At 52.2% G+C, this 21,377-nt stretch overlaps 5 protein-coding genes across 5 annotated transcripts; all 5 read right to left on the minus strand.

Moving 5' to 3' along the window:
- Positions 1 to 5,393: 5,393 nt before the first annotated feature.
- Positions 5,394 to 5,629, minus strand: PUNSTDRAFT_134487 (uncharacterized protein; the record flags this gene model as incomplete). The annotated part of the gene is made up of 2 exons (XM_007383969.1): positions 5,394 to 5,438; positions 5,495 to 5,629. The coding sequence occupies 2 exons, from the start codon at positions 5,627 to 5,629 to the stop codon at positions 5,394 to 5,396; spliced, it is 180 nt and encodes a 59-aa protein (XP_007384031.1).
- A 2,470-nt stretch (positions 5,630 to 8,099) lies between these two features.
- Positions 8,100 to 10,100, minus strand: PUNSTDRAFT_134488 (uncharacterized protein; the record flags this gene model as incomplete). Its single annotated transcript, XM_007383970.1, has 11 exons — positions 8,100 to 8,303; positions 8,357 to 8,633; positions 8,707 to 8,902; positions 8,963 to 9,065; positions 9,118 to 9,206; positions 9,273 to 9,319; positions 9,369 to 9,414; positions 9,496 to 9,650; positions 9,708 to 9,830; positions 9,888 to 9,930; positions 9,986 to 10,100. The coding sequence occupies 11 exons, from the start codon at positions 10,098 to 10,100 to the stop codon at positions 8,100 to 8,102; spliced, it is 1,398 nt and encodes a 465-aa protein (XP_007384032.1).
- Positions 10,101 to 14,326: 4,226 nt separating this feature from the next.
- PUNSTDRAFT_134489 (uncharacterized protein) lies at positions 14,327 to 14,562 on the minus strand (the record flags this gene model as incomplete). The annotated part of the gene is made up of 2 exons (XM_007383971.1): positions 14,327 to 14,371; positions 14,428 to 14,562. The coding sequence occupies 2 exons, from the start codon at positions 14,560 to 14,562 to the stop codon at positions 14,327 to 14,329; spliced, it is 180 nt and encodes a 59-aa protein (XP_007384033.1).
- A 942-nt stretch (positions 14,563 to 15,504) lies between these two features.
- Positions 15,505 to 17,047, minus strand: PUNSTDRAFT_52583 (indole-3-glycerol phosphate synthase). Its single transcript, XM_007383972.1, has 3 exons — positions 16,134 to 17,047; positions 15,631 to 16,076; positions 15,505 to 15,560 (listed from the first exon to the last, which is right to left on the minus strand). Exon 1 carries the CDS (start codon positions 17,029 to 17,031, stop codon positions 16,162 to 16,164), a length of 870 nt encoding a protein of 289 aa, XP_007384034.1. The 5' UTR covers positions 17,032 to 17,047; the 3' UTR covers positions 15,505 to 15,560; positions 15,631 to 16,076; positions 16,134 to 16,161.
- A 1,626-nt stretch (positions 17,048 to 18,673) lies between these two features.
- Positions 18,674 to 20,220, minus strand: PUNSTDRAFT_44703 (uncharacterized protein; the record flags this gene model as incomplete). The annotated part of the gene is made up of 3 exons (XM_007383973.1): positions 18,674 to 19,405; positions 19,475 to 19,980; positions 20,046 to 20,220. 3 exons carry the CDS (start codon positions 20,218 to 20,220, stop codon positions 18,674 to 18,676), a joined length of 1,413 nt encoding a protein of 470 aa, XP_007384035.1.
- Positions 20,221 to 21,377: the final 1,157 nt, after the last annotated feature.

Consider the following 21,377-nt stretch of genomic DNA (forward strand, 5'->3'; position numbering starts at 1 on the left):
AGACTGCTGTGTTTGGGAACCCATGAGAGCGACGGGTTCTCTGAAGTCGGCGGGAGAAACACGATGAAGGAATGCACGTCCTGTCTGCTCCCACGCGTGTCTTGAGACCCGGCTTTCCATTCCGGAAACACCCTAACGTCCAATTTTATTGCAGTCTGCACTCATTGATACATCAAGCAATGTACTCTGGGAGGTAATATGTACAAGGCATTGGTATAAAAGCAGGAACGGCGGGATTACCGGCGGCGTAGCATGATTCTGGGACTTGCCAGGCTCACCGTGCTACTTTTCCCCAACTGATTTCCGTGCTCTCAACGCGGCACAGTAGATCAGATGTGATACAACATATCTACACCAGTTTGAGCTCAGGAAATCCACGGGAGGACGCAAAAGATTCGAGTGTCCAGAATCCCCGGGTGTCCAGCAAGTGTGGGAATGATAGTATGTGAGTTACCCTGATATGAGGCTCCAACGTTAACGTCTCCCCTCCGCTCTATCGGAGCTCACCGCGCAGGATCGAAGTCTCGGCGGCTTGCTACTTATGTCCTGCGCGACTCACTACTTCTGACCCCTCGCCTTGCGTCAGCTGAAATTAACCGGAGAAGAAGGCGCTCCAAACGTCTCGCTTTGCACGTATCGGACTCGTATCACAACCTCGCATTCTTCCCAAGCCGGAACCCGCAAGAATACGTCGAGTACCCTGAAACAAAAATTCCTCGACTGACGATCGGTCGCTTTACCGAGAGCGAGATTCCATCTTCTTGATCCTCTCCCCCGCACAGTCCAGGCCCCAAAATTCAGAGGTCGCCTCCAAGAAGCTGTTTACAGATATACAGACCCATGCGTTTTCCCACCGTCTCTTCATCGGTCCGCCGGTGTACGAGCGACCATATTAGCCCCTCTTTAAATCCAGAATCCAGGACGTTCTCGTCGACCACCGCGCTTTCTCCGACCCGAGCAGTGCAGTCTGCATCCGCAAGGAGTAGGGCTGGCACCACTCGCGGCCACGCTCGATGTGGGTTGTTACGTGAAGGCGACGTCGGTTTTATCGCTTTGATGAGAGGAAATGTCTCCTGGCGGTGTCTGGGATAGCTTATCGCACCAGAAAATCCGAGTGCATCGGATTTTATCGAGATCTTCAAGTCTCCAACGCCCGGTGTCGCATGGCGTGCATGATTGCGTCGTGCGCACTGTGAGTCTGCGATAGACAGTACCGCGAACTAACGCCCGCAGCCAAAGATGCCCCAAATCGCAAGATATTCAAGCAATGTTCTCGCGCAGATGCGCTGCCGCTAAAGCGCGCCTACCCCCGTCCTCGCTTTCTTAACCTTACCCAGCCGCCGCCTTCCCATCGGTGGTCACGGACTGCAGGGAATTTTTTTCCTGCATAGTTCAGGGCGTTCGGACAGGACGAGCCAGCTGTGGCGGCAGGACAAGTTTTTCGTCCGAGCTCGGGGGCGAGTTCATCGTGGAGAATGACAGGATTCTACCACCATTGATGAGTGCATCCGCATCTTCTGCTTTACCAGAGGAGTCATGGTTGTAGCGTTTCAAAACGTTGAGAACGCATGTTCCGCTCGGGTGTAGGAATGCCTTATCGCATCTCACGAACTAGAGGGAGCTCTATGATAGTTGATTCTTGGGCGCCGTACGTTGCTCGCGTCATTGCAATACACGATATGTACCACTGATCCTTCGAGCAGGCGCTTTCTTTGCCGATGATGGCTCGCGGCAGCCACTCAAATTCCAGATCATTGCCCTCGAAGCCGATTTATTCCACAAGACCGTCTCCGAAGGTCAACTTCTGAACGCTTTCCAGACGGCGATGGCTACCATTCACGGTCACTCTCAAGCCCACTGTCACCAAGAACGCTCTCACAAGACGCAATCCTTATAGGAGTGTGCGCGGGTTGGGGCTTCATCGCAGCTTCTCATTTTTTTCCGTCACCTTACCACGGCTATCCACTCCATGTCGGCTCTTCGTACAACGTCCGAATACCCTACCCCACTGTAACTATGTGGCTTGGACCCCCTTCGACTAGCCTGTTCTCGGACCGGCTCGAGCGCAAAACATATCCGCCATTCTACACAGAGCTGATGCTCAGTTGAACTTTTTTTCCATCGCGGTTACATTCGTCTACATATAACTAATACAAGTCGGAGTGTTCTCTGCATCAGGATCATATGCACGCACGGCGACAGGAGCGCGCTCCCCTCCATCCCGTCCGTACAGATTCACGGGGTCAGTTTTTCGATGCATCGCATTTCATCCGAGCTACACGACTCCGTATCGCCGCTTGTATCGCAGGGCTGAGCACTCGCTCTTTGGCCTTGTGCGCAGTTGCCACTGACCACAGAATTCATGCTAATATGCAACGTAGGTGCGATTGCATTCTCTTGACTAGGAGCGGTTCCCGGTGCGCCTAGCATGAACCCATGATCGCAGTGCGTACGTTCCAGCGCAACCAAGATAAGAATCAACGTAGGATAGATTGTCTTTGAAGAAGGGATGCTGTGTTAGTGAGAGTTGCACGGAGAGGATGGGAAGGGCATATGTACCGTGACCTGTGCCATGGTAACATTCATGTTGTCTACGAAGGGATTTGCAGGTGCCGGCACCCTAACGAGTTCGCCCCAGCCCAAGCTTGTGCGATCGACTACCTGTTCAGAAGGGACTTCGATTGAGCCGACGCCGAGGCTGCCGATAATCCAGGCGATCTGAGCAGTGAGAAGGTATTAAAATGTAATAGTATACACTCGGGATATGGGCTCGCTTACCCAAATGCAGCAGTATATAGCCCCAGACTCGACTAATATACTCATTACTCTCTCAGTCATCGTGCGGTACGTTCCTAGTTTGAAGCTCTCTGCTATCATTCTGCGATGCATCCTGAGCTCTTGGATCAATATTGTGTTCGTGTAGTGTGGCGAAAACACTACGCCCACAACTGGTACACGTACCATGCTTTGAGTGCAATGAGACACGTTGCTACCAGATTTGAAGCCAAGGAGGACACGATCGTCACTATACCCCAGGTACCGTAGCTGAATACAGGAAGCGCTGGCAGGTTCTTTGTCTCGAAGTCGTCGGTTAACGCACCACTGATTCGATTGATTGTGATAATGTTCGCAATCGACGTCGCTGCAGTACGGCGGTCAACGAGGTAAGGGTTTCCAGCGTAACGACAAAACATATACCGGATGTGAACGTGATAATAGTTGCAGACATCCAGAGCAGATATCTGTTCCTATTCCACAAAATCCACATGCGCCATAGCACTATGGAGTCGCTGAGGATTGTCTGTTGCCAAATCTAAGTTGCATGTCCAAAGATGACTCAAAGGACCTACATTGACTGAAATCAGGGCAACTTCTGCGCCTACATACCCCGCTGGTACCATAGTTCCCGAGCTCTGCCATAACCTTAAATCAAATTCCCTATCCCACAGATACCATGTCGTGGTGGACGCTAGATCGATCGCCCAGTGCGTGGCAGATAAGAGGTACATAGTACCTGCGATCCCAAGAGCAATGTGCCCATAATTCCGGCCCGGGCTGGGCCTTTGCCTACTACTCCATCGAATAAATAATCTTGGATTCACTTCTAGATGCGAGGAGAAACGCATACCGGAAAGCAAGGTGCGATGCCAAAATGAACAAACAGGACGAAGCACCTTGACCAAGTCATGAACTGCTGGGTCTTGTCCTTAGATGCGACGCTCACCGAATACCACCGTCTCGGAAATGAATGGGATAAATTTACTGAAATCTCCAGACGCAAATAAGTTGGGTGCATTGCCTAGTCCAGCATCGGATGCTATCGAAGCTCTGTCGCAATATCAGCCATGGAATGGCGACAGATTAACGAAAACTTGCAACTCTGAGAATATGCTCATATATCCGTGCATGGAAAGGGCCCAATGCAGAGTTAATACTCCATATAATCCACATGCACTGATCAGAGGAGATTGCAGTCCCCATGCAGAGTTTTGAGGATTGAGGAATCTAGTACATGTTAAAGCGAGATCAGGCGCCCGTAAAACCACTGTAACAAACATGTCTCGATAAGCCCATATGAGAACCAAAGTCGTTGCGACGCCTATCAGACATACACATAAGCAGCATGTATCAATGTAAGCCATATTTAGAATTGAAGGGTCGCATACCGAAGAAAAATGACTCTACAGCTAGAGGTGGTGTAAGTCGAGTATACACTGTGGAAAATACAGCCGCATCGTTGTCCAGGATCGTTGTCGTGTTCTGGTTTTCCATAATAACTAGTGCCTCCAGTCCGCTGAGGAAGTGAACGACAGCCTATAACGCCCAGACGTTGACACTAAGTACTAATACGGTGAGGGCTCGTGACAGGACTCTTATCGCTATCGCAGAGTCACGGTGGTTTGGTCACGACGGCTCTTTTCGAACATCAATACATCACGCATACTTCACGCCGCATGGTCCATGCTTCTATGCGGTCAGAAGCTGATGCTGTGGCTATTCTAAACCTCAGTGAAGTTATGTGCGGACACCAGTACCCTCGGCCTCACGATAACAATTGCACTAACTATGATGCCACCATGCTGCATGTTGTTGAATAACGTGAATAATGAGACGGGAGTCGGACAGTGATAATCTGTAATAGAACCGTAGTATCATTAGAGTGCATACGAGCTCTGCTCCTAGCCGTGAACAACTCACCCAATGATTCGTGTGGTAGCATCCACTGCGGAGAAACGGCTTGGCAACTAGGAGCGGTACTAAATTTGTAAATGAGTGCCGTCATGCAATGTTGATGAGGGCTGGTATCTGTGACACATACCTCGCTGAGTAGGTGCGTGGATTCAAAGGCATGTGTTGAGCTTGATGCGTATACATGGGCGCTCGCAGTTTCGGCTGTAAGATCTCGTCCTGTCGAAGTCCGACATCAATCGCTGACTGCCACCACATCAGCCCATCAGAAGCTGTTTAAGAAGTTCAGCGCCTCAGTGTTCTCGAGATCTTGAGAACCCCCGCCGGAATATGAATTCGCACACTAGGAGTCAGAGGACAACCTGGCTCCCTTTTAGCACGTTATCAACATGCATGTTGCCGTCACGATTGCCAGAAATCGCGACAGTATCTCAGCCCGCTGCTGCGAACCCAGTGAAAATCGACGACAATGGTTTGCGAATGTGGCAATGCAAAGGACGAGTACAGCGAGAGAATACCGAAGACGCGATATCGGGCTTAGTGAGCAGTTGCCCGACCACGTTCGACACCTGCGCATGAACAATTGCGAATATAGGTATGAACTACTCGGTAAGTGCGACTAGAAGCAGAAATGTTAGTGAAGCGCTGCACATGGGACACAAGACGGAGGCCCCACCTCGTCCGTGTAACACGAAGGTCCGAGTCTAATCGGAGCAAGTACCACCGCAGCCGACGCAAGTGTTGTGGCACTATAGTTGGGGATAATGAGTCCAGGATGCGCAAGAACACGGGAGCGAGGGCTTACCAGGAAGAAACCCTCGGGGCACGCCGTGCCTGGTCCGCCTTCGGGGCAGGTGCGGATGGCGAACTTCTTCTCTTCCATCGGAGCACCGAGGCCGACAGCGGCGAGGCAGGTGAGCAGAACAAGTTGGAAGCGCATGCTGGTGTTTATACGACTGGTAGCTGGACGTCTGTTGCGATTGTGTGGTCGACTGGCCCAACCGAAGCATGGAAAAGCGGTTTATATACCTTTGAGGGGCGTCAGAAAGCGCAATATGGTAGATTAGCCGCGTACCCGTGCAATTCCAATGCGACTGCATGTCTTGTTGGCCAGCGTCACGACCATTTGCAACTTTCTTCTGCAGGTCAGCCTTCATGTTGCGTCAACGGAGTCGCACACCGTACATTCGGCGCTGCCTCAGTCAGCGGCTCAACCCTGCCCCATTTCAAAGAAGGGTAATCGGCCTAACGCGTATTCCAGATTCGATGAACGGGCACTCACCGACGTCGTTATACTCGTAGACCATGAGGTAGAGCCGAGTGCGGCGAAGCAGAATCCGGGGTGGCTATGGGCGGATGATCCAAGGAGGTTGGAAATTGTTGGAAGTCGCGCTTGCGGAGTAGCTGTCGTTTGTACCGAGCTCTACGTCATGCGTAGGCGACTCCGTCACAACTCAAAGGCGGACAGGGTGTTCGCGGCACCATCACCAAATCCGAGTCGCAGTCAAGCCTGAACTCAATACGCACGGCCGCGGGCCCTGTCATGACAGTCGGTGTGTCCGTGAGTGAAGCTAAAGGACCGTCAAGTCAGGTGAATGTCCTTTACTCTTCGTTGGAATAACTGAATGAACTGTAACGCACCAATCGCTGGTCGGAAAAGGTGAATTGAACAAGAGAGCTAGTCAGGCGAGCAAGTTGGCCCTGTGGCGTATCCCATCATGCTTGTCATTTCGAACGTATTGTCTGATAACCTGCAAGGCGAGCCGTGGACAACCACACAGACCGAACGCCAGCTAATCGTGATGCATAACGGAACATTCCGTCGGGATCGGCTTTGCATGGACAGCAAGCTAATTTGCGTCGAGGGTATCTTGTTTCCCGGTCGTATTTTACCAGCTAGATTATTGTCTCGTACAGTATACTAGCCTATGAGAGATAGCCAAGAAGCGATCGTGGATCCCATGTGTCTTGTTGTTTCGTGCGGTTCAAAGGATCCGGTTTCTTACCGTGGGCCTTTCCTCTCTTTTGGGTGAAAGGAAGCGGCCCCCAAGGGGCCGCCCCTCTGGGCGCAAACCGAAGGCGGGCCCGGAGGCTCGCCTGAAGTTTGCTAAGAAAGGACTCACGAAAGATCGGGAATGGGGAGGGTGGGTTTTGATGCAGGTATGCCCCGGCCGCTCTCGCGGTGAGGCTCCGGAAAGGAGAAGCGTGGGAAGATATACATTGACGCGGTGCTACGATACGTGCTCCCTCTCCCCAAGACGGCGCACCGAGCTTCGCTCGGTGCTCGCTCTCTCGGACCCTGCTTGTTGTTGTATCTATACCCTGCTGGAAATCGTAGTCTGATTGATTGTTTCCCCGACCGCGCTTGTCGAGGAGGAGTGGCGAAATACCGGATCTCGGGCCAGCGTGTGGCCGGTGTGGCGAGTCACGAAGTCGGTATCCTGTTGACCTATGTGAGTTACCCTGATATAGGGCTCCAACGTCTCCCTTCCGCTCTGTCGGACTTCACCGCGCAGGATCGAAGTCTCGGCGGCTTGCTACTTATGTCCTGCGCGACTCACTTCTGACCCCTCGCTTTGCGTCAGCTGAAATCAACCGGAGAAGAAGCGCTCCAAATGTCTCGCTTTGCACGTATCGGTCTCGTATCACACCCTCGCATTCTTCCCAAGCCGGAACCGCAAGATACGTCGAGTACCCTGAAACAAAAATTCCTCGACCGACGATGGGTCGCTTTCCGAGAGCGAGATTCCATCTTCTTGATCCTCTCCCCCGCACAGTCCAGGCCCCAAAATTCAGGTCGCCTCCAAGAAGCTGTTTACAGATATACAGACCCATGCGTTCCCACCGTCTCTCATCGGTTCGCCGGCATATGAGCGACCATATTAGCCCCTCCTTAATCCAGAATCCAGGACGTTTTCGTCGACCACCGCGCTCTCTCCGACCCGAGCAGTGCAATCCGCACCCATGAGGAGTAGAGCAAGGATAGATGGCCGCACCACGGCCCGCCACTTGGTCGACGTGGGTCTTACGTGGAGACGAGAATCCTACCGGATCGCACTGATGACGGTAAAATGTCTCAGAAGACAATTTCTCCCCGCGCCCGGTGCTCTTCGATTGACTACGCCTCGGTCCCTGCAACGACCCTTCATTCGTATCGAGCGCGGCGCCCACTCGGGATGGTTCACCTGGGCATGATTTCCGCGTCGGAGTTATCTTAATCTCGCACGCTAGAACGTGCTTCATCGCTGCGAACAAGCGAGGGTTATCCGACGCACGAACAGCGTCGCAGCCAAACCGGTGGGATTACGAAAGACGATGGACATTCGCGATGCCATAAAGAGGCGCCGAAATGGTGTCAAGCGTATATACGATATCGCCTTCGTCAAGTACCGGCCGTGAAAGACTCGGTATCAGCCCGGTCGAACCTTTGAAGCTGTGGGTGGTTTGATGGCGTTGTCGTCGTCAGCGGTGGAGACGTGAAACCGGATGGGCGTGACAGGCCGTACAACCATCTCAACCGGGCGTATACGAGGTGGCGCCCCGAGCAAGAAGCCGCGATTACAGTGCGTACGCTCCAGCGCCACGAGAAGGAATATTATGAGTGGATAAATCGCCTGTGAAGACTCGAATCGGTGCCGACGAAGAGCAGAAGAAACGCGAGACATACCGTGAGCTGTACCATAGCAGAGTTCATGTAGTCGACAAAATTGTTGACGACAAAGGCTTCTGTCACGTTCGGCATCTTACCGACGCTGCTGATCAACCACAGGATCTGTGTGGGTAAGATTTTATCACAGTTGCCCTGAGCCCCGAGCGTGATGAAGACACTCGCCCATAGTAAGCAGTACATCGCGCCCGACTCCACGAGAATGATCATGACCCTGTCCGTGGTATTTCTGCGCGAGCTATTTCTGAGAAATACGGCGATAATCTTGCGATGTGTCCTAGTATGTGTTAAATTGCAACATAAGTAGATGAGATCGAGCAGACGTATCGAAATTGAATAGGAAAGCGAACCATGTTTTCCACGCAATCATGCACGTCGAGGTGAAGTTGGATAGCAGCGAAGAGACGCTAGTGATCATCCCCCAGACGAAATAATTGAATGTCGGCAATCTTGCGTAAAACTTGTATGCAGTCGGCAATTCACTGGAAGTCTCGTGCACCAAGGCCTTCGTACTGATCAGAGTTGAGACGTTGGCAACGGAGGAGCCTATGGTAAGAACAGAAGCTATCAGTGTTTTCGCATCGCGATGATCGCACAGTCGCTCACATAGAGTTAACATGATGAAAAATATAGAAATACCGACAAGGCCCCGTGGCATGCCCCAGAGTACGCACATTCGCCAAAGCACTACGGCATCGCTCAGGACTACCTAGGGGTCGGTATCAACACGGGGAATTGAGCAGTACATCATCAAGACTTACGTTGATCGATACAAGGACGAGGTGTGCGGAGAGGTACCACATAGATGGCAGGGTAGTTGTGAGAGAATTCCCGGCGACGAGACGAGCGGCTGCAATGCACGCTGCCAAATCGATCGCCCAATGCAGAGTAGATGCTATGTACACGCAGCACATACAGCCACGGATAAAATGCTCTTGAACTCGCGCTTGAGGTAGGATGGTGCTAAATCGGTTTGAACTGCTGTAACGAATAATCGAGTACGGTAACTCACTTAATGGTGATATAACACAGTGTGATGAATAGTGTGGTGGTGACACCTAAACACGGGGTATTGTATTGTGGAAAAGTCCTTCGTGAGCACTTATCCGTGATAGTCGCATGGGCGGCATACTACATACCAAAAAAAGCTGTTTCCACGATAAATGGGAGCAGTGCTAGCAGAGCGCACTCTTGAGTCCCTAGGTGGAGCGCCCCGCCACTAGGAGTTGTATTTTTGGGGCCAGGAATGTTCGAGTGGTTCCCTTTGTACAGTATGAATGGCATTTTCAAGGCCCTGTCACACAGATTGTACATTTGCTCCTCATTAATGTAGTCATGATATACGACTCACCGTCCCCAGAAGAGATCGAGTATATCAGACATATACAGCGCCCAATGCAGGATAAGGAATCCGACTAGTCCCACGAGAGTGATAGCTGCTGGTCTGAGTATGGTTTGCGCGGGTTGTATGAACCTGTAACTCATATGTTATGAGGGGAACGCGGTGGTTTGAAGGACGCATGTGCATTACAACGACCAGTAGAACCATATTAAAACCAGCGTCAACGCAACTCCTAGACAGAAGTACTTCAGTGTGTCTTTCTCCGATGTTGAATGAAAGGTACTCACCAAGAGCAAACGTCTCAACGATTGCGAGTGGCGTGAGCCGGCTGAACGTGAATGTGAAGGCGATATCAGAGACCTCCACTATCTGCGACACGTTCAGTGCTTGGAGTAAGGACATGGAAACAAGGGGCCGTGGATGTGCTTGAGAATGAGCGGAAGGTCATACACCGCTGGCAATGTTTATGTGCATGCGATTCATCATAGCTTTGGCTCACTCATGCGAAAAACGCTGAGAAAGTGGGGTAAAGTTGCTGAACCTGGACACACTGATATGGACGAGGTGAAGATGCATCCGTACAAAGAACCATGCCCATGCGGGCGGATGCTTCGAATGCCGACCTTCCCAGATGGTGAGTGAGTGCGAACATCAGCGCTAACCAAGTCGTCTCGATTAATTGGAGGTTTTCAACCTGTCATGGCAAAGAACTTACTGCAGTAGTACGTAAGCTGACCTTGGCCGATATACACGAGATCAAACCACACCTCGCGGTGTACCGCCCCTGTGGAGCTGCTGGTGCAGCATGTGGTGCAAGGTGGTCTTGATCTGCTCAAACCCTCTCCACCGAACACGGACACAGCTTCCACGACAACACGGACGGGCCGCGACGTATGGCAACTCAATAATAGGATCGTTGCTCTGAACACGTGAAGACGCATTCGATATCACGCACCTGAAAGCGCATCCTGGGGTCATGCTAGAGCAGAGTGGAGCCATGCGGTGGTGGACCGCTGAGTCTGCAATAGAATCATCACATCATGGTATCATCAGGCAGATTAATGGACGGTGAACGAGAGAAATATATACTCCGAGTTTGGGATGCGGGTTCGTCATCACTGTACGGTGGGGATTATAAACTGATGTGTATACAATTGGTTCCTTCACGATATACTAGAGATAAAACACGCTGAAGCGTGGAATATTTACAGCGAAGCTTGCCAATGTACAAGGTGTGCTGCGAGCGTCACGAGTAATCGCCTCATTCTCTGACTGACGTACAGCCGGACTACGGTCAGACACGCACATGTGTGCTGATAGTACCTCGCCAATGCGTGCAAATTATGGAGTTTTCATGTCAGATTCTTTTCCCGTTCGTCATGAGCATAGAGTCGAGTACAACAGAACTGGATATTAAACAGTGTGTCATACACGCAGAAGCCGGAACCATTTGATACGAGGACAGCAATTTGGATCTGATCATACATAATACATACAGAACGGCCACAGATTGTTCGGTTTCGTGTACTGATTGGCGATGAAATGTCGGCACAATGGTGGCCATCGAAAACTTGAGCACATCCAACCACGTTATTTCTCATTATTTTCCACTTCAATCGACGTGGCCGATTCCATGTCTCCATCGAGGTAGGAGGGTCTTCTGTCGTGTGCCGATCTGCGATCTACCACAACGTCCACGTTGATGTGCATTTCAGGGAAAATGGTGGTCTTCTGGCTAGCACCACCGCCAGAAACACCCATTATGAACCCTCGGTCACAGTGTGTACGTTCAAGCGCGACCAAGATCAAGATTAATGTGGGATAGATCGCCTAAAAATGCTTGTCTCTGGAGCTGAGCGCGGACAGAGATCAAATATCACATACTGTGACCTGAGCCATGGCAACGTTCATATTGTCGATGAATGGATTCCCTTGCCAGCCATCAATCTTGAATGTCCCAACTCCAGAGCCGCTAAGGATCCAGACGAGCTAGCCAACAAAAAATGAGCCATGACACTCTGACACACTGACACACCTACCCAAAGGCAACAGTATACAGCCCCTGACTCGATAAATATACTCAGTATTCGCTCCGTTCTCGTACGGTAGGGTCCGAGTTTGAAATTTGCAGATATCTTCTTGCGATGCATCCTGTACTTCAGCGTCAGCATTCTCAGGTTCTCATCATAGTTGCTTCCACAGTGCGAAGAGTGTGCACCATGCTTTGAGCGCGATAAGGCTTGTAGCTATCCCGTTAGAAGCCAGTGAAGATACACTAGTGATTAGACCCCAGTTACTGTAGCTGAAGACAGGAAGTGCCGCAGTCTTCTTGAAGTCACCATCCACGGGACCGAACGCACCCTTGGTGCTTATGATATTTGCAGTAGATGTTCCTGTTAGAGTGTTATTTTGTGTATCTCTGTGAGTAGCTATAAACGATGGAAACCCCACCGAATGTGAAAAGGACGACCACAATTGATAACCACAGAATGTAAGATCTCCTGTCCCACACAATCCACATGCGCCACAATACTACGGAATCACTGAGTACGGTCTATAAGCAGCATTGAGTAAAGCTCATAAATGGCTGGCAGGAGGAGCATATACATACATTGATGGTAATGAGGGTAAGCTCTGCAGTTGTATACCACCGTGGCAAGTCTTGCATAGTGGATCCATCAGGGGAGTAAACATTGGATGACTCGTATAGCCGGTACCATTCCATGCACGACGCGAGGTCAATGGACCAGTGCACAGCGGATACCAGGTACATGAGACACAAAGTCCCACGAATAATGTAGTTGAGAGTGCCTCCTGGTTTCCTTTGTTGTGTGTGCACAATATCAGCCATTGTTTCTATGATCTCGCGAGAATGACATTGAGCGTACCGTAAGGCGAGGTAGCATGTCAATACGAACAGAGCGGATGAAGAACCTAATCAATCTGAGACTTATCAACAAAATCACATAGGAATGGATATCTCACCAAAAAGCACGGTCTCAGTGATGAAAGGAAGGAAGTTGGTAGAAACCGAAGATTCAAACCAGTTCGGGGCAATGTTCAACTCAATGGAGGTTGTAAATTTGGAGCTGCATCGGTATTAATAGTGGATCAGTATGAAACTAGAATACTTGCATCTCTGAGACTACTTCAAGATAAGCATTCAGAGAAAATGCCCAATGCACCGTCAAAAGTGCATATATTGCACTCGCCACGGCTTCAGGAAGTCTCAGAGTGCGAGGAGTATTATGAGTCCTAAGGAATCTACATAAGATGAGGTAAGTTCAGGTACCCAGGTGGATGGTAGTAAGCGGGCAGACATTGTCTGGTAGACCCATATCAGCGCTGCAGTAGAGGCGACACCTATTTGGACATTATGACGAATTCTTGAGGGTGAGATACTGCACGGCGCACCGAAGAAAAACGATTCCACGACAATAAGTGGTGTAAGATGAGTGTAGAAGCTCGAAAATATGGATGCAGCTCCTTGCAAAACCAGTGTAATGTCGGGGTTGGCAGACATGGGTGACAATCTCTGGCGTACACGGTTATGGAAGGACAAAGGTACTTATACGCTCAGTCAAAGTACTTGTGATATCATGCTACATTCCCCGTTAAAGATAGCGTTTCTAAATGCAGCCATATTGACACTTGTGACTACATATACTCATAAGGAACTGATATGGTCACGGTAGGGGGGGTGAAGCAGCATGGAATCCAGTCTAAATGTAGGGGGACAGCTTTGCCCTAAGGTGCCCTGTGATGATCAAGGTGCTGTGGCATGGCGATCATCATTCAACAATGATCGTGTGTACCGCTTCGATATGGACGTAAATGCTGGCCATGGCGGAAGGCGGGAGTTGACTGCTATCGGTGAGTGTTTCCTCTTTCCTTGGTACTTGACTCGTCGCTCACTGATTGCTTGGGAGAAACACTGAGCAAGGCTCGCCGATCATCGTTACCAAGATCCCAAGATCCCAAGTCTGACAGTGGCAAATACATATCTAAGTTCTATTCCATGAACATAGCGAAGTGATGCCTGCGCGGGCACAGCAACTCATATCGCCCATTGATTGACCAGCAGTCTTCGATTGTACTGCCATCCTTCCATCGGTATTCGCAGTGGGGCTCCTGTTGTGTCCACCGTCGAAGTCCGACATCAATCGCCTACTGCCACCACACCAGCCCATCAGAAGCTGCATAAGAAGTTCAGCGCCTCGGTGTTCTCAAGATATTGATAACCCACGCCAGAACTTATATTTGTACGCAAGGCGTCGAAGTGCAACGTGGCTCCCTTTTAGCACGTTATCGGAATCTGCGTTGCCGTCACGATTGCCAGAAATCGCGACAGTATCTCAGCCCGTTGCTGCGAACCCAGTGAACATCGACGACGATGGTTTGCGAATGTGGCATTGCAAAGGACGAGTACAGCGAGAGAATACCGAAGACGCGATATCGGGCTTAGTGAGCAGTTGCCCGACCACGTTCGACACCTGCGCATGAACAATTGCGAATATAGGTATGAACTACTCGGTAAGTGCGACTAGAAGCAGAAATGTTAGTGAAGCGCTGCACATGGGACACAAGACGGAGGCCCCACCTCGTCCGTGTAACACGAAGGTCCGAGTCTAATCGGAGCAAGTACCACCGCAGCCGACGCAAGTGTTGTGGCACTATAGTTGGGGATCATGAGTCCAGGATGCGCAAGAAGATGGGAGCGAGGGCTTACCAGGAAGAAACCCTCGGGGCACGCCGTGCCTGGTCCGCCTCCGGGGCAGGTGCGGATGGCGAACTTCTTTTCTTCCACCGGAGCACCGAGGCCGACAGCGGCGAGGCAGGTGATCAGAACGAGTTGGAAGCGCATGCCGGTGTTTATACGACTGGTAGCTGGACGTCTGTTACGATTGTGTGGTCGACTGGCCCAACAGAAGCATGGAAAAGCGGTTTATATACCTTTGAGGGGCGTCAGAAAGCGCAATATGGTAGATTAGCCGCGTACCCGTGCAATTCCAATGCGACTGCATGTCTTGTTGGCCAGCGTCACGACCATTTCCAACTTTCTTCTGCAGGTCAGCCTTCATGTTGCGTCAACGGAGTCGCACACCGTACATTCGGCGCTGCCTCAGTCAGCGGCTCAACCCTGCCCCATTTCAAAGAAGGGTAATCGGCCTAACGCGTATTCCAGATTCGATGAACGGGCACTCACCGACGTCGTTATACTGGTAGACCATGAGGTAGAGCCGAGTGCGACGAACCAGAATCCGGGGTGGCTACGGGCGGATGATCCAAGGAGGTTGGAAATTGTTGGAAGTCGCGCTTGCGGAGTAGCTGTCGTTTGTACCGAGCTCTACGTCATGCGTAGGCGACTCCTTCACAACTCAAAGGCGGACAAGGTGTTCGCGGCACCATCCCCAACTCCGAATCGCAGTCAAGCCGAACTTAACACGCACGGCCGCGGGCCCGGTCATGACAGTGGGTGTGTCCGTGAGTGAAGCTGAAATACCGTCAAGTCAGATGGATGTCCTTCACTCTTCGTTGTAATAACTGAATGAACTGTAACGCACCAATCGCTGGTCGGAAAAGGTGAATTGAACAAGAGAGCTAGTCAGGCGAGCAAGTTGGCCCTGTGGCGTATCCCATCATGCTTGTCATTTCGAACGTATTGTCTGATAACCTGCAAGGCAAGCTGTGGACAACCCCCAGACCGAATGCCAGCGAATCACAATGATGTAATCATGGAACACATATTCCGATTACGTCGGGATCGGCTTTGCGTGGACGGCAAGCTAATTTGCGTCGAGGATTATTTGTTTCCCGGTCGTATTTTATCAGCTAGATTATTGTCTCGTACAGTATACTAGCCTATGAAGTTGCGACGTGACAAAGATTAAAAAATGCGGTCACTTCACCCCGCCAAAACAAGTGTCCTCACCTCCCGTGTCTTCCAACAACAGAATGTTTCCAGTTGTGGAGGACATGATTTGCTCACGGCTACTCTTGATCTTATTCCGACCTGGAGATACGGGTGGATGCTGCACGTATTTGGTCGGAGATGGTGGTAGTACCTGAGCCAACGCGGACTCACGAGGCCCTGGTTACGCGAGATAATTAGTCTGCGTATGCACGATATTCGGGCGTATGCCTTCCGATGATGGGTGGAAGAGGGAGAGGAGGGCGCGCGGGATTGGGCATCTTGCATCAAATGACGCCAGAATCGCTGAGTGTCCTCACATCAGTTCCTGTCGCCGGATACGGCTCCGTCCCTGTAGACAGCAGGAGTAATTGATGCAGAGATGTACGGCGTACTGAGAAGTTCTTGTGCATCCAATCCTGGACCTGCCGGACACAGCAACGTTCTCGTCTATGGGCCCGGAGAAGCTGAGATGAGTTGTGAGCGGGGACTATCCCAATCGCGTGAAATTCAACAGTACATACAGAGCGCGCTTCTCCTCCGATTATATAACTACGCGTCCGTCGGCCAATCGAGTAGCTGTCGTATGAGCTCGCTCGTGTTCTCCGCCCTCATGAGAGCCTCCCCGACCAATACCGCATGCACGCCCTGCTCCTTGTACACGCTCACGTCCTCCGGGCCCGAAATACCGCTTAGCGCGCAGAACACGACCTCGCGCCCCTTGACCATGTCAACTAGACGGCTCGTCGTTCCCATGTCGACGTTGAAGTCGTGCAGGTTCCGGTTGTTCACACCGATCACCTTCGCGCCGAGCGTGAGCGTGCGCTGCATCTCGTCCGCGTTGTTGACCTCCACGAGCGGCTCCATCCCGAGCGAGACAGAGTATGCGTATAGGCGTTCGAGGAGCTCGGGCGCGAGCATCGCGACGATGAGGAGGACGGTGTCGGCGCCCCACAGGCGCGCCTCGGCGATCTGGTACTCGGAAAAGATGAACTCCTTCCGCAGGAGCGCGGGCCTGTCCGGCCCGAGGTCGTCGACGGCCTGGCGCGCGAGGCGGAGGTCGAGGAGCGAGCCCTTGAACCAGTTGGGCTCCGTCAGAACCGAGATGACGCTCGCGCCCGCTTGGGCGTACGCGCGCGCCTGGCGCGGCGCGTTGGCGGTGAGCGCGATGTCGCCTTTGCTCGGGCTCGCGCGTTTGATCTCTGCCATGAGAGAGACCCCCGGGATCGACGAGAGTGTGGATGGGTTGCGCTTGAGGCGAGGAATGAGAGGGATGAGGGCCGGTGCCAGACCCATCGCGAGGTAGGTGTCGAGGTCGGCGAAGGAGGTGCCGGGTGTGGCTTGCGCGACGGTGACGTCTTGTTGACGCTGCGCGTAGATTTTCTCGAGGATAGTCGGCGCTTTGACCTGCGCTGAGGCCATGGTGGTTTGCGGGAAGGACACGACAAACTGACAAGGATGTCGTGTCGATGGAGAAAGGCAGTGGTATCCTATCGGCATTTGAACGCCGATCCGATCGGAGAACCGCGATACCGCGTGGCAAGTTTCCTAGAACGCCGGCGGTTAGCCTGTTGCCCTCATGAACATCTCTGTCCGAGACTGCACAGTATTTTCAGCTCAGTTACAGCAGTCTGTATGTGCCCTCAATCGGTATAGGGCATGTTGATAGCACCATCGATTCCCTCCCTTTCAGCCCATCACTAACCTGTATATCAGATGTAGAAAAGGTCTCCCTTCTCTGGCAAAGGCAATCACGTCCTCGACATGGTTCAACAAGCTCCTACTACAGGTTATCGGCACATCGATACGGTGCTTCCCTGCATGGGGTGCCCCTTCGATTTTATTTCCGTTACCGTCTCTACATCTCGCTTATGTGCAGGCAGAAAACCACGGCGAGGATACTGCAGTGCGTCCTCCGTAATCATCTTCTACTTGGATTGCAGGTGACGATCGATCTGTAGGCCGCGCTCTGCGCAATTCGGACGTTTCGCGTGATGGGGTCTTGCTTACGATCGAGCTCGAGTATGTGTTACATGCAGTCCTCTGTGGCCGATTGAGTGCCACGGTTTTCTGTGACCGTGGTCGAGTTGCGCAGGCGCTCGACAAACGCCTCGCAAAGCTACGTCGACCTCTATCTCGTTAACTCGCCTCTTTCCGTCGATTCAGGGTTCGTGCCTGGCTCCCGTGTCTCATCATCTGTACATGTGACGCTGAATACTGTGCGGAAAATGGACCGGACGAACGCTACAGCCAGACGAACATCCAACTATCGCCGACACATGGTCATCGATGGAAGCCCTCCTGCTTACAGTTCAAAACACGAACCATAGGCGTGTTCTACTTGAGCATCCGTAGATCACGCCCTGCACCCGCACCTCCCGCAACACGCTCTGCGACGCGTTCTACGTCGAGCGAGGTATGCATCTCACCGTGCGCTCCTCTTCCGGTGAGCATAAGCTTGAGAGAGATGCAATGCTTACGAGTAGTGCGTAAGGGAAGGGGAGCGTGTCGATGAACGAGCGTCGCGCGGAAGATGATACACGGGGAGAGGGTGAGAGAGAATCTCCAGGTGACCGAGGGCAATACTTGCTCCGCGTTGGACAGCTTACCAATGTCATAGGTTCTGCAGCTGAGCTACGGGATTGGGGAGGGGGAGGGGGGGGGGGTCCGTTGATAGACTGCGCGCGGGGAGTGTGCAGGTTCCGTTCGAGCGAACTCGGCGGATCGTGTCTCGGATGGACGTACACGCAGCTCGTGTGGGTACCGGTAGCTTACGCCGATACGACTGAGTGCACCTGTGGCTACAGTCCACCTGAGTTTCTTTGTCCACGATAAGAGGGCTCCGACGGCTTTCACTCAGGACTTCGTCGGCGTTCTTAAACGTGCACTGACAAAGGCGAAGCCGAAAGAATAACGCGCATCGGGCAAGAAGAACCTGGTCGACATATTTCATTCGTAATTCTCGCAGTCTCTATGTACGGAAGTGCGAGTATTGAAACACATACAACAGGAAGAAAGTCATAAATTCTATGAGAAACCCACGAAAGGCGCTGCTGGTACGTCTTTATCCTGAAAGATCCGGACCATAGCCACCAGGTGCAACATATTCGTGGCCACTGTGACGGGCAGTGGAGTGGCTGCTCGGATGCACCCCGGAGTAGGGTATCGGGAGGGTAGGGGCGACTGGGCGGCGGGGTTGCGGGTGGTGTATCGTGACCTCTGACGGCTGTTCCATGCAACCCTGAGCATAGGATACGACCGACGGCAGCCCTCCCCCGACGGTGCTGGAGGTGGTGACACGGTTCCCTTGATTGGGCGCGGACGTCGGTCCAACGAATGTCGTCTCGCTAGACTCCATGTACCAAGACCCGTTTTCTATTTTCTGCGGCTTGAACGTCGCGATCCAGATGAGAATCTGCAGCTCGGCATGTGTACGTGCCGTCTTGGGTACGAGTTCTAGAGTGGAATAGATGCTGTAGAGCCGGATAGACAGGTCCTCTACCGGAACGTTCACGACGTCAGTACCAACACGAGACAAGGACAGGCATGCCCAGAAATGAGGGACGTCGTTCGTGTGTAGTCCGCGGACCCGGACGAAGAGACCGGCGCGCCATTGGACCATGGCATCTAGGGCACACCCAAAATCGACAAGGCGCGCCGTCACATCTCGGAGAGAACGAAGATATGGCGGATCATAAGGGGATAGCGAGAGCGTGCAGAAGGTGTGGTGCAATTGATTGGCGATGTCCACCAATTTTGTGCATTTTGAGACGGGGTTCCATCCTGGGCTGCGAACCTGTAATGATGATGTCAGAACACGTTGGTTCTTATGCGCCGAGAAGACGATAGCAGAGGATGGACGTACCTTGTGGTCACCGTTTTCCTCTATGTCCATTCTGGCAAGCTCCGCGCGAAGCGCAAGGATAGTCATATCGTTCTCTGCTGCCTTGTAGTTTTCATGGCCGGGGGCATCTCTGTTAAGAGCTAGGAGAAGTTTAGTCGCCGCATGTATCTCACTGCAAATGTGCAGGATGTATCCCGGCGCCGCGTTTACAATGAAGGACCAGATGTCGGAGACGGTCGATGCGTTTGCTGCTGCTAGAAGGAAGTCTTTGGCGATATGCAAGTCGCTGTCGAAGGCGCCTCCCGAACGAGCGAAAACAAACGTAGGGGTGGCGTCGGAGGGATCGAACGACACGGCAACGGCGGAGTTCGGTTTGGCGTTGGCAATGATTGCAGCTATGGCTCTAAGAATTGACCGATACGCCGACTCGTTCAGTGCCACAGCGGTGGCCATCGGCGAGTAGAGGGCTGTCGCCTGCGTGTGGCGATAATCACCCACTAGACCGCTCGGCGTGGCGATGGGCACTCCTATGGTATTGAGGTTAGTTGTATGTACAGGTCGCTGAGGAGAACTGCATGCTCGGCAGACTCACCGACGGAGGAAGGAAACATGGCGCTATATTTGGGAGAGCGAGCGAGACGATTAGGGGTGTGGTAAGGAAGAGTGTCGGGTAGTTCGTGGTGAACAAGGTTGCGCGGTTCTAAATTTCTTCCACGGTCACAGTTGTTCGATCTTGGGAGACGACCGTCATGATTGTTTACAGTCATCGACACGACGCGCGCAAGCCGCGAGGCTGATGGTCCACACTGCGTCGCAGATATAGCCTTAGGCTCGCATGTCGCCTTGATGAGTACCGCGATGGGTCATTCCGTATTGCAGTCGATGTTACCGAGGTAGATCATCGCGTTCACTAGACCTATATTCATCGCTAGGTAGTTCCGTACTGGTTGGCTGTACGGAGTCGTCAACTCTTGATTGCACCTCTGCAGATACACCTGCACCGCATATTAACGGCCAGAAGTGTCATTGAACAAGCATTATCCACCATGGCGCACTCATTCCCGGATATATACCTCGTTGAAATGTCTGTGGACGCCGGGGCATCATCGGAGGTCGGTGTTCCACACAAGGCCACTAATCTGCAGCCATTTCTTATCGTTGCGGTCATCAAGCAACACTACTACGCGGTTAGCACGAGTTCATCATGGATGTGCTCACCCAAATGATAAGGCATTGTAAGGTCGTGATATCGCCAGCGGACTTGAAAGAGGAGCAAACGTCTAGCAAACAGAAGCCCACAGGAAAGGAATGCGCCATTGGCCACAAGTGTGGGAAATCGATTGCAAGTGTTGCCGACCGTCCTGCTCTCTGGAAGCTTTACCTGCGAGCTTGTGGAGGCGAGCCTATGTGCCTGTCTATGCAATCAGGATACTCAGAGTTTCATTCGCTCGGAGTTCCTGATTTCTGGCAGTGGCAACACGCAGCACGCTCGGCGAAGGCGCGATCACCTGACCAGCTAACGCGACGCGTTTGGTTTACGGGAGCTGCGCACACAGCCAGCGCGTCAGCATGAGCAATTTCCATCGTCAACTACCGCGGGCGCAATGCCCAAAGCCCCGAAGACCGCCTTCTATGCCGTTCAGAGAGGAAAAAACCAAGGCGTATTCAACACCTGGGACGAAGCCAAGAAATACGTCCTCAGTTATCCGAACGCCAAATATAAGATGTTCGCAACGTATGTCGAGGCTTACGCGTATGCGTATCCAAATGCACCCGCTCGCCAACCTACCGCTGCTCTTGTCGAAAATTCAAAGGGTACAATATTCACGGACTGGGTCGGGTCCGGAGACCGAGTTGCGTGCACGCTGATGTTCGCATTTTCTGTATAACATGTATTGACTCGCTAGTTCAGCACAACGAGCCG

Source organism: Punctularia strigosozonata (genome assembly GCF_000264995.1).
Source record: "Punctularia strigosozonata HHB-11173 SS5 unplaced genomic scaffold PUNSTscaffold_6, whole genome shotgun sequence".
Taxonomy (NCBI): domain Eukaryota; kingdom Fungi; phylum Basidiomycota; class Agaricomycetes; order Corticiales; family Punctulariaceae; genus Punctularia; species Punctularia strigosozonata.